The 13,113-nt window shown below is 40.5% G+C and overlaps 2 protein-coding genes across 16 annotated transcripts in view; one reads left to right on the forward strand and one right to left on the reverse strand.

The window, feature by feature from the left end:
• LOC144020339 (ras-related protein Rab-8A-like) overlaps nucleotides 1-13,113 on the forward strand; it is a 316,622-nt gene that overhangs the window by 101,504 nt on the left and 202,005 nt on the right. The window lies entirely within an intron of this gene.
• Nucleotides 4,153-13,113, reverse strand: part of ptprfb (protein tyrosine phosphatase receptor type Fb) — a 273,163-nt gene continuing 264,202 nt past the window's right edge. For all 15 annotated transcript variants that reach the window (XM_077523628.1, XM_077523666.1, XM_077523597.1 and 12 more), the window contains 5 exons: nucleotides 11,873-12,051; nucleotides 7,077-7,203; nucleotides 6,651-6,931; nucleotides 6,439-6,574; nucleotides 4,153-4,322 (listed from right to left, as the gene is read on the reverse strand). In XM_077523628.1, coding sequence (XP_077379754.1) covers nucleotides 4,254-4,322; nucleotides 6,439-6,574; nucleotides 6,651-6,931; nucleotides 7,077-7,203; nucleotides 11,873-12,051 — 792 coding nt within the window. In that variant the 3' untranslated portion in view covers nucleotides 4,153-4,253. The remainder of the gene's footprint in view (nucleotides 4,323-6,438; nucleotides 6,575-6,650; nucleotides 6,932-7,076; nucleotides 7,204-11,872; nucleotides 12,052-13,113) is intronic.

The raw sequence follows: 13,113 nt of genomic DNA on the forward strand, positions 1-13,113 counted from the left end.
AAAACACAAACGATCGTGAGGAGGAACAATGAGGGCTTTTTTTCCTGATGGTGCGGTTTCAAGGTAAACCAAAGAACAAAAATATACAAGGCAATTAGCTGCCTGCGAGACGGCAGAGGAGCGCCATGTTAAGTCTGAGGAATCACTTCAGAAGGTATTTGGGTGACAAGCTCGCAGTGCTTCCATGCACGCAAGTGTGGCGTGCTTCGCTTATTGGGAAGCCTCATCAGTTGAAACGTAGCTAAATGCCGCCACCTGCCGTCTGCAGATGGCAGCTACATGTGAAAATTTCCTTGGCATCATTTGGCCGACATCAATACTGCAGACTTTTGAAGCGCTTTTGCAGACACCGTGAGCTCAGCAGGACCTATTATTTAAAACAATAAAAAGGAAGACAAAGAAAGAGATGTTAAATATATTTTAAAATAAAAAATAAAACTCATGTTTTAATAATAATAATAAAAAAAACACAAATGTTTAATTTAAAAAAAGCAATTTCAATGTTAAGAAACTGACCTAATTTAATTTTGGACATTTAAATTTAAATGTAAAAGGTTAAGGAAAAATACAAGAAGTTAAACATTTTACAAGGTAAGAAAAGGAATACTGTACATGAATAAAAAAAAAAAAACGAACATGAATATCTTGTGCATTATATTCTTTTAAATTAAGAAACATATTTAAATGACAACATCCATCCATCCATTTCTTGACCGCTTATTCCTCACAAGGGTCGCGGGGGGTGCTGGAGCCTTTCTCAGCTGGCTCTGGGCAGTAGGCGGGGGGCACCCTGGACTGGTTGCCAACCAATCGCAGGGCACACAGAGACGAACAACCATCCACACTCACAATCACACCTAGGGACAATTCGGAGCACCCAATTAACCCGCCATGCATGTTTTTGGAATGTGGGAGGAGACCGGAGTACCCGGAGAAGACCCACGCGGGCACGGGGAGAACATGCAAACTCCACCCAGGAAGGCCGGAGCCTGGACTCGAACCCAAGTCCTCAGAAGTGGGAGGCGGACGTGCTAACCACTCGCTCACTGTGCCACCCCTGTAAAAAAAAAAAAAAAAAAAAAAAAAAAAAAAAATACATAGTTTTAAACTGTATTTTAAAAAACTATGGGAAAAAATACGTTTTAAATTAAGAAAGAAATGTTGACATGTAGATGTGTTAAATAGAATATAAATGTAAAAAAATTTTTTTTAGAGCATTTATATCGGAATAACCATTTTTAACAGCAATGTAAAAAAAAAAATATTTCAGGAAAATTAAATACGAACAAATCAATACAAATGCATGTCTATATACATGAGTAGGTGGAAAGCAACATGGTGTTGCAATGAAACCTCTTGAGTTTGTGGTTTGCAGTAATTCTGCATCTTGTGGCTCGCCAAGTCCAAATAAAGCAGCAGGTGTCTTGTTTGTCAATCGTTTTGTGACATGACTGAAAACTTAAGGTTAACTGCTCACCTGTTGAGAAGTCATCAGGTATGTTGCCCACTTGAAGAAAAAAATAAATAAATGCTTCCCCTCAGTGAGACGTCTCCTTTTGTCAAATGGTCTCTATTGGTTTAGTCCTCAAAGAATGTCTCCACTTTATCGGACACGTTTTTTCAGCAAGTCATCAGGTGTGTCATCCTCTTGGATTCAATTAGATGCCTCCTTTTCTCCAGGTCTTTTCTGCTTTACAGCAAGTCATCAAACAATGACATGACATGACTCCCATGTACCGAGAAGTTCGCAGGTGTGTTGTGCATGTGAACTAGGAAGGTCTCCCGTCAATTAGATGTCTCATATCGTCATCCCTTCAACAAATGGCCGCTTCCTTTCTCTCCAGTGGTCTCTGCTCTATTGATAAAGAAATCGAAAATCCGAAAATAGATGCCTCCCTTTTTCAAAAACATTGTATGTAGTCTACTCCAGTTTGCTGTGCATGTTGTGAAATATTATTCTCCATCATGCTTACCAATCGAACTAATACATGAAGAATGAGTCCTCGTTTTACGGTTGCGGTTTATTCCAAGTGGTCAAACGGTGGCCTCTGCCTTAGTAACAAATCGTGTTTGAAGAAGTCATCATCAGGTGCCTTGTCCACTTGAGCAAAAGAATGCTTCCCCTTTCGTAGATGCCTCCACCCAACCGCTCCAGATGAGCTCTTCTTGTTATGACGTTCAATGGCCTCCAATTTTAAAGGCGCTGGCTGCCTGGACAAAGAAATGCCTGCCGTCCAATAGATGTCACATTTCCCCTCTTCAGAAATAAGTGGTCTCGCTGAAGAGATATGATGAGATTAACATGAAATAATTTTCAAAAGTGAGGGAATAAATGAAAACTACTGAGCCCCTCTGGTGTCAGGGTCTGAATTTTTCATTTTTTTTTTTTTTTGATAATCCGTACCCACAGTTTAAGCAATCTGTACCCACAGTTTAACAATCTGTACCCACAGTTTAACAATCTGTACCCACAGTTTAGTAAACTGTACCCACAGTTTAACAATCTGTACCCACAGTTTACTAATCTGTACCCACAGTTTAGTAAACTGTACCCATAGTTTACTAATCTGTACCCACAGTTTACTAATCTGTACCCACAGTTTAGTAAACTGTACCCATAGTTTACTAATCTGTACCCACAGTTTACTAATCTGTACCCACAGTTTAGTAAACTGTACCCATAGTTTACTAATCTGTACCCACGGTTTACTAAACCATTGTTAAACTGTGGGTACAGTTTCCTAAACTGTGGGAACAGATTGCTAAACTGTACAGATTAGCAAAAAAAATAAAAAAATAAAAAAATCAGACCCTGACACCAGAGGGGCTCCATAGAAAACATCAAGTTCAACTGGATAATTATCACTTGCATCAACATGTACCGAACTCATTTGGAGTTCAAGGCAATAAAAATAATGAGTAAGATGAAACTGATAAAAAAAAAAAAAGATAAGTAAATAAATGGTGGCTACATTAATTGTGCAATGAATAAGTCAAACACGGGAGAGTTTTGTTAAAAAAAAAAACAACCCAATTATGTATCTTTATTAACATCAAGGTTTGTTTTTTTTCTTCTTTTTCTTACAACTCGAGTGTTCATTCGTTAACAGGTTTTCTTTTCAAATTCCAGTTCTTTATCAACAAATAGAAAAACAGACGTGTGTGTGTGTACAACAGGTGGAACCCCTACAGCACGATGCATTCACAAGATTTTTCAAATGAACAAAGTAGCCCCTCCTCCCAATACACCCGCCACGGCCACTTTCGGCGTGTGTGCTTGCGTCGGCCGTCTCGGCGGCGGGTGTGTGCGTGGGTGTGTGGCCACAACAAGGGGATTGTGCTGCATTATGTCCATTTTTTTTTTTTTTTTTTTAAATGTTTTGTTGTCGATGAAACAGTACATACGGCGTCTCTCAAGAACAAGCTGTGTGTACACCTACGCGTCATTGTACATTATATATAATCATATATATATTTATTTATATATAGTTCTATTTCTGTATAAAATAAGATCAATTGTGTTTGTGTGTCACGTCCGGGAGGAATGGTCCATTCTGTACAAAGGCCTTGTTGCAGAACAACACAAAAAAAGTCATGTGCTTTGCTTTCCTGTACACACTCCGTCGTCGTCTGTGGATTTAGCGTAGCGTTAGCTTAGCATTAGCCACTTTGTGCTAGTCCTCGAGGAAATAGCGAGTGAAAAGGCAGTTTTTTTTCGTCTTTTTTTTTTCTTCTCTGTTGTCGTCATCCCGACTAAATCCCGAGCGCGCGACAACAACGCAAACAAGCGGCCGAACCGGAGATTAGCATCTAATGTTGGTGTGCTAAAATGTACCCTTGACCCCTTTTTTTAAAACAATAATACAAAAAACAATTTCAAAAGTAGCGATTATGAAAACAAAGCACTGGAGCCGTGTTAAGACACAATGTTAAAAAAAAATGTGATTAAAAAAAAAGTAGACTAAACGATAAATGTAATCATTGTAAAAACAAGTGGCGGTACCGCTAGACGGGGAACAGGTGGCGTTGTCGACTGTACAAGACTCAAAAGCACCAAAAAAAAAAAAAAACAGAAAAGAAAAGAAAGTCACATGGTTGGTTCCGTCCTTGACGTGTCCCCCCCAAGCGACAAGGGTAGAGTGTGTTTTGTTGGGTTTTTTGTTGTTGTTGTTGTTTTGTTTTTTTTCCGGGCGTCTGGTGGCTGAGATGGGACACTTGGCACTCCTGAGGGGCTCCGACCTCGCCGCCGGGGGTTACGTTGCATAGTGGTCGAAGCTCCCCAGGTACTCCAGGGCCGCCCGGTAGCACAGCTGGTACTGGTCCTGTGACACAAACACATACACATGCCATCACTTTCACAATAAAATGCCTCCCCTCAAATAGATGATTCTCCCCCTACCCACAAGATCAATTCAATGAAAATAGATGCAGTTCTATTCCTTTCAATGTATTTAAATATAGTGGCTATCTGAAGAAAAATAAAGCTGGTGAATAAATGCCTCACCTCAACTTAGAGGTCTCTTTTTTTTTTTTTTTTTTTCTTTCCATTTTTGGAACAAGTGCTCCATTTTAATTTCAAATAGAGGGTATCAGGAAATGAGGAAAAAGGTATGTTGCCCCAAAATCGTGGCCTTGCATCAAGAAATAAATGCCTCACCTCCAATATATGCCCGTTATTTCCCTCTTTAGTGAACAAAAAGTGGTCTCTTCCAGTTTTATATATACCCCTGAGAAGAAATTGATGTGTGTGTTGTTGTCCACTTGAATAAATGTCTGCCTTCAAATGGACGCCTCATATTTCAGTGATTCACTGTCCACTTCTGGTCTGCCCTACATTTGTGTCTCAAAGAGTTGCTGGGAATGTCATCATCTTAAAATACAGTAATGCCTCTCCTCAAATTAGAGCCGGACTATCCTTTTATCACCATTTTCATTGGCTCACTCACAAAATCCCCATTTTAAACCTCCCACATGTGCAAGTCTTATGCTGCGTTCACACCAAAAGCGGGGGAAGGCGTTTCGGCGGCGCGTTTGCATTGTAGTCAATGGAGTTCGCGCGCAACGGAATGAAAGTGCGTGGGGCGGCGCGGAGGACGTGTTTGACGCGCTGGGACGCGGTGCGCAGCAGTGAAAATCCGCACATTCGTGACGAAAATCCGCACATTCGCATATTCGTCGAAGTTCAAAAAATTGAACTTTTTTCGCTTTTCGCCTCGCGGCAGCCAATCGGCTTTGATTACAGGCTTACGTCACACACGGCGTCCTCTCTATTGTCACCCTGAGTGCAACACGGCCAGCCGGGACAAAATGGTGAGCAAAGAAGTAGCATTCAAGTGCTGGTAAGTCTGTTTACTTGCAATGTTTATCATCCATGTAAAAGCTCTTTTTAAGCGCAAATGCCAGCCGCCAGATTGCCACTAAAAAAGCGAAAGTGTTATCACGTACCTCAAAAAAGGAGAAAATAGTGCCAAGGCTGTTTAGTTCCAGGAAAGAAGTGGAAGTAGTTGGCGGTAGTCACTTTTTGTGGACTCGCTAAAGTGCTCCACTTCCTTGTTCACCAAGGGACACGCCTCCTCCGCTCCGGTACGCACGAAAGCACGAATGAGTGGCAATCGTTCCAAAAAAACGCTACGCAGTGAAACGCTCACGAAGGAAGCATTCCAGTTCGCTGTTTTGGTTTTGGTGAGAACCCAGCATTAGAGTTCTGTTGCAATGTCTTTTATTATGGAGTTTATGTGCTGATGTTTTTTTTTTTTTTTTTTTTTTTTTTTTTTTTTTTTTTTTTCCCCAGAATCATACTGTGCCCCACTTTAAAGGGGCAGAGCTTGAGTTTTGTCCCCCTCCCCCCCTCTACATTTATCCTTTTTTCATCTGAGAAACTCAGGGCACTGAAAGGCGACTCGCCAGGCTTCCTCTGTCTCTCTCTCAATGTTGTTTTCGTGTTTGTTGGACAAGTCGTGACTGGGGGAATTGCCTTTTTACGAATCAATAAAGTAATCTGAATCTGAATTTGAAGACGACAAGCTATTTTCTCCACAGGGAAAAAAAGCCTCCCTTCAAATACGTTCGTTTCCGGTGGTCAAATCATCACTCTAAAGGAAGTCATGTGTAGGAAATGTCCGAGTATGGCGTCAATTAGAAAATAAAAAAGTCTCTTCTGTAATTGATGCCTGCTTTTTGCCCACAGTCAACCAAATATAAACCTCTCGTTTCCAGTGGTTTATCCTCCAAAGCTGCTGACATTCTATGAGATGTTAACAATTTGAAAAATAAATCAATGCGCCCTCTTTGCTTCTCTGAGGAAATAAGAGACAAGTTGCATTCTCATTGTACAAACATTTATCAGTCAACCAATTGAGTGACAGAAACATGCCAATAAACATCTTCCTTCCAAAAAAAACCATGCAGTTCAGAAAATAAACAACCGGAGGGGCTGACCTCGGTCTGCACCATGGCGGGCCGCTGGGTGCGAAGAGTCTTGACGGTCTGGAAGAGGTCCACCACGCCCTCGTACCTCATCCTCTCCAGCACGATGCTGAGCGTGATGAAGACTCCGGTGCGGCCCACGCCGGCGCTGACGAACACGAGCAAAGCAAGCGTTAGGCGACCTTTCGGCGCTTGGGCTCGCCACTTTGCGGCCCCGGTCGTACCTGCAGTGCACAGTGATGGGTCCGTCCTGTCCGAACTGCTCCTTGGTCTTGTGCACCTGTCCGATGAAGTCGATGAAGCCCTCGCCGGTCTTGGGCACGCCCTGCTCGGGCCAGTCGGTGAACTGGAACTGGCGGATGGTTCGGGATTGGCCGTCGCGGGCGTCCGTCACCTTGAATTCTCTCAGGATGTACTGCGGCATGTTGTACTCGGCCATGGGGTCCACCACGAAGTACTGGTAGCGGGCCGAGCGCTCGGCCGGCCAGTACTGGTGGCACTTCTCCTGTTGGGCCACAAACACGCAGATGAGATTGGGTCATCACATTCAAACAGACAATAAGATGATGTACTTCAAAAAAAAAGAAAAGAAAACATGTTTCTGCTTATTTATCAACACCACGTGTCAGTTTGCGCTTCTTTGGCCTCACCCGTCCCATCTCGCGTAGCTTGGTGAGCATGACGACAATGGTGGAGTTGTGCTCCCACAACATTCTCCAGAAGTCCTCGGTGGTCTCGGCCAGCGGGCCTTGCGTGGCCAAGTACGCCTTCTGCTGTCTGCACGCACCAACACAAGCAACATTAGCAAATGTGGCAGTGACAAGACAAAAAACAAAACAAAAAAAAAAACAACGTTAATTCTTATTTCTAATTTTTTTGTAATGGATCAACAAACAAGAGAATTAAATATATTTATAATGGATCATTTATATTACAAAAAAACATTCTACCATAATTAAAATGATGTACCAAAAAAAACCCAATTAAAATAACTTAATATTTAAGTAAAATATCTGATTGACTTCCATTGGATGTTAATTAAAAAGACGTCCTGAACATTAGAAAATACTTGAAAAAAAAATAAAAATCTATCTTAAAAACAACAACAACAAACACATTTCTGATTATACTGAATTTGTTGAAAACAACCAAAAGTTCAATATAGCATTAAAAAATAATACAATAAGAATTAATTAACACATTACACCATAATGAACTCACATCACAAATCAAAAACACTGCATTCCCCCATTTTTCACTGGCAATGCATTCCAAGTAGCTCCGTACTTGAATTTCCACAAAGCCAAGGCTGACTTTTAAAAAATATTTTCATTATTTTTTTCTTTTAAAATTGAATAGAATTCAACTTTATTGTCATTGCACTGTCCAGAATAACAAAATGCAGTTTGCTTCCATCCAGAAGCGCCTTTGCAAAAATATATTATATACATTGAAAATAATAGATATATGCAGTATATACAAATTATTGCAGGCTATATATACGTGTGTAATGTTTTGTTTTGTTTTTTTGGGGGGGAATTTACACCTCCATTCAGCCATTATGGAGCCCTCCCAAATTTAAAAAACCAAAGTGTGAAACAACAACAAAATTAAGCAATTTTAGCAACAAATTATGATATTTAAATACAATAAAAAAAATTACTATTACTATAAAATGATTTTAAATATTTAAAATTTAAATATGATTTATATGTAAATTATCCTATATTTTTAAAATGTTTAAAAATATTTGTATTGAATTTAACTCCTTCAATCTTTTGAAGGTACTAAAAGTCAATCATCGTCAAGTAGTAGATGTTTATATATTACGTAAAGATGGCCGCATCAGATTCATTAGTATATAAATCAAAGTGGAAGAACTCTAGTGTTTAGGGATGGGCCAGTACTGATATCAAGTATCGTATCAGGCCCACACCAGGACTTATTTGAAGCTATCAGTACCTGTGACGGTGACTAATACCATTATCAGCCGCCCTCTTGTGGCCGTTTTACAATCAGGAACTAGAAATTAGAATTGCCATTAATTTATTGAGATATAAACTGAAGACCTTTCTCTAAAATTATCTGCCATTGTTTATTTTTTGTTGTTTTTTTTTTTTAGAGATTTTATGTATCAAAATTACTAGATGTATTATGGTGATATCGATATCAGTGACTACTCATGAGAAGAGTTGAGTATGCTATCAGTCTGGAAAAAAAAAGCGTTATTGAACATCCCCACTAGTAATACACCGTTTACAGTTTAAATTGGCAAGTCTTCCAGTATTTAATCCTCCACAGTTGTTCCCTATCCAAGGACCAGACTTGAGGGAGGCCATAAACGGCAAGCTAGCAGCAGTGTGCACACCGAAGACAAAAAACTGCCATCGTCATCAGTGACATTTCCCGCCTGTCCATCTTGACGACGCAGCTGGAAGATGAGCTCATCTGCCGCCGTGCTACGTGACCGCGCCGCCGGCATGCGCTCGCCCGCTCGGCCGGCGGGTGGTGGCAGCGAGCCGCAGGCCAATCAGATCAGACATGTCACATGTCCACGCAGCGGACGGGGAAGCAGGCTGGTGTGCGTGTGTGTGGGATGCATGCATGCATGCGTGTGCACGCGTGCTACACCATAACACGCACGCAGAGCAGCTAATGAAGGCGCTGCAGGCGAAGCACTAATGTGGAACCGGGAGATTAGAATGTGCTGAGGGCCTTTTTTTTTTTTTTGCCTTGCACAAATAAAGAAACAACAGATTGTGGCACGAGGAGAGACGACAGGCGAGCGAGGAGAGACGACGCCGTGAGGGAGAACGTTGAAGGAGGAGAGGATGTGAGGGAGGAGATTGGAAGAGATGAATGGCGATCACGGACGAGAGCAGAGAAAAAGATGAAAGGGCTTGAGGAAGACAGCGGTTCTAATCTATAATTTAACAAAACATCCCCCTAAAATTTATTAAAATGACATATCAGTTATCTAAAAAAAGCCCACAATATTATATTAAAATAGATATTAAATAAATAACGTTCAATTAAAAAAAAATACAAAATGCAAAATTTTCATTGCATTTGCTCAACAAATCCAAAATTTTTATTGCGTAATTACAAAAAATGAACAAAACATTCTACCATAATTATGATATAAAAACAATTTTTTAAAATAAATTAATTAATTAAATTAATTGTAAAAAAAAAACAACACACTGACAATATTGCTTTTTTATGTTTTGCATATTTAATTTCAATTTATTGAATCATTTGAAGCATTAGGTATTTTGCTAAAATGTGTAATTAAAACTCTTTTACTGCCACACATTATAAAAAAAACAAAAACAAAACAAAACAAAACACAGTGCCATTTCGCCGATTACATTTCCATTTTGAATTACATTTCATTGTAATTCCATACACCAGCAGCCCATTGAAAAGAGACACAATGGTGCCATCTGTTGGCCATAGTTAGGTGGTGTTTTTGATTCCACAACCCATTGATCAGGCAGTGCTGCACTTAGATGTTGCTCCGTCCATTGAAGAAAAAAAACAAAAAAAAAACGTAGATGACGTCATTTCATGTTTATGGCAGTGTACATCGTGATTTCACTAATCGTTATTAAAAGTTTTTGGCAGTCAAAGAGTTAAAATCATAAATTAAATAATTAGCCTATTTGCTTTTGGAAATACTAACAAGGGAGTGAATTGAGGAAGAAGAAGAAAGAAAGCGTCAAGTAGAGGACTAGAAGAGAGGAAAGAAAGGAGGAGGACAGACGAGAGGGAAGGATAGCGGAAGGAAGATGAGAGCAGGAACAAAGATGAGGAAACGTGTTGGAAGAAAAGGGAGACGATAGAGCGCGCATTAAAGAAATTCAAGGCAGAACAGAGGAGAAGAGAATGAGGAGGAGGGAAAGACGAGAAGAGAGCCAAGGAAAGAGGAGAGGAATGAAAACGACTCGAGGAGGAGGTTCCAGTATCGAAAACAGCAAAGGCAGATGAATGAAGTGGGAAACAAGACGAATGAAGAGGAGACCAAGAATTCCATCTGGTTGCTTGCATTTGTGCGAGTGCATACATTTTGAACGCAAGCTCCAACACAGGCACTCTATTAGACAATGTGCATGAAAGTTGTCATCTTTTCACACTTCCTGTTGCTACGTCTGTACATGGTGCACACCCCCCCTTTGATAAACAACTCATTTATAATCCGGTGCAGCGTAAGCACGGCAACACATGAAGCAATTCCGGCGGAAAGGTCAGGTGGTCAATCAGTTTCCGCCATCAGTGTATTCCAAGCTACTGGGATGCATCTGACAGAAAAACAACCACCTTCGGCGGTCAGCATGGAAAGGATGGAACGATAACGTTCTGATGGTTGGCTAGAACAGTGATGATGTCAGTTGATGTGCAGAGAATGTGCTTTGATTTCTGAATTTTGTTACAGTTCATGCTAACTAGCTGTGGTAGGCTAATCATTTAGCAAGCAACAATGTTTACGTCACCTGAGAAATGCAGTTGACTGTTGTGCTATATTGTCCAATAAGATCCATGATATGGTGTATATTCAAATGTTCAGAGCTGGTACTTTTTGTAGTGGGAATGCCATTCATTTTTTTACTTTAAGAATGTCATTAGTATGATTTCATCATTTGTTGTGTTTTATATTTTCAAAAGTCCAATTTCAATGCATCTATGCCATACAACGAGAATAAAGGATTTCTATCATTCGATTCTATTATGTTCAGTCGGACGTACAGCACCTGGTTATAGCTGTTTTTTTGTTTTTTGTTTTTTTTTAAGTGATCTATATATAAAGATGAGTTGCATGTCTCAAATATTAAGCCGTGCCAGTCGAAGTACACGCAGAGCTGTACAGCAAAAGTGCGAATGCCTCATTAAATCAAATATACTGTAAAAACCTTTGATCGCGCCGTCGTTATTTGGATAACTAGCAAGTCGAAAGCCAAGATGTCATTCATGCTAACTTTAAGTAATCCCAGCAGACAGCGAGTGAAGTTTGACGAGTTTGATGTACGGTAGGCCAATGACGTGAGACTGCTATTTATCGGCATGGCCATGCTTGTAGACAAAAGAGGTACGACCGAATCAGAAAGTTTACCCAGTGGAAAAGTTAGTGTCGAGATCAGGGAGAAGAGCACACAGGAGGATGTGAGAATCAGACAAGAACAAAACAAAAAACAAAAATGTACAAAAAAATAAACTGAAGCGATGCAGGGGTGAAAGAGATAAAAAGAGAGGAGGAGCCAAGAAAGACGCAAAGGAAGAGAAGAGAGATGACAGAGGTGAGGATTGAAAAGGAGAAAAGGAACAAAGATGAGGATGAAAGATGAGAGCCATGACAGAATTAAAGCACACGAAAGAGCGGAAAAAAATAAAAAAGGCGAGGGTGAAATGAATCGAAGAGGAGCGTCAGCGGGGCAAGCAAACGTCGTACCTGTATCCGTCGATGCAGCTGGCGTTGATGTAGTCGGATCCCTCCACGCCGCGGATGGGCTGCAGGCAGACGCGCGTGGACTCGAAAGGCATGATGTTCACCAGGCGGTTCTTGAACTTGTTGCACGGCAGGTTGGCGCTGATGAAGCGGGACGTGTGGGCCTTGGAGTTGGCCAGCCGCTGAGCGACAAACAATTAGGCACCGCATCAGTCACCGCTGATTAGACGCGGCCGTACGCGGATGACATCGACTTGTTGTGTGTGTGTGTGTTCTAATAAACTGGTAGCAGATAGGGATGGAACGATATCCAAACATCACAATACGATATTGTCATGATATTGTGCTTTTGTACATAACAGCAATGCATATAAACCACCTACAATCTCTAATAACAATATTGAGGCACTTACTTGGTAATGCAAGCACACATTGATCGCTTCACAGGCAAATTAGGTTCCCCTTCATCTGACAATTAGCATAGATTTTAAAAATAGAAGGCCAAAACATCCCTAATGAAAATTAAATTGCCCTAATAAACTAGCCACTAGAGGGTGCTAGAACTACACAAATGGAAATCAACCTGACTTTTTTAACAAATGTGTTCCTTTTAAATATTGTGAACATGACGACAATGATATTGTGGCAGTTTTAATATCGCAATATCACGATATTGCCCTTATCGTGACATGCCTAGCATCAGATAGGATATAAGAGAAAATTTAACATTTACTCACGTAACTTTAGAAAACTCAGTTTTACTTGTGAATCGCAGCATATCACACCAGTAAGCAGCTGCTCCAAGATAAGCTCACAGTTTGAATTATTTAAGTTATGTTCAAATTAAAAATAAATGATGAACAATGCCCCCATAATCCATAGTAGACACTACAATGTGTTCGCATAGCAAAACATGAGATTGTGCTACAGCAAACACACGCCACAAGCTACGCGTGCTAATGCTAGCTTCCAGACACGATGGTTACAATGTCAGAAATGGACTCAGACATCAGCCATAACATGCTTTCTGTTTCTTTCACCGCCATGTTGCCATGGAAGGCAGGTTTGAATCACATTAAGTACTTTTGGTGAAATGCGCGTTAAGTTTGGGACGCTATTGCTAACACCAGCTAGCATGACATTGTATAAGCCATAGTTCTTTTGTTTACGTCACAAATCAGCTGGATTACAACAACTGAACGTGTCGGGGGGTAGTCGATTAAATTAGCTGTCAACAGTCCAAT

The sequence above is a fragment of the Festucalex cinctus genome, chromosome 1, assembly GCF_051991245.1.
Source record: "Festucalex cinctus isolate MCC-2025b chromosome 1, RoL_Fcin_1.0, whole genome shotgun sequence".
Taxonomy (NCBI): domain Eukaryota; kingdom Metazoa; phylum Chordata; class Actinopteri; order Syngnathiformes; family Syngnathidae; genus Festucalex; species Festucalex cinctus.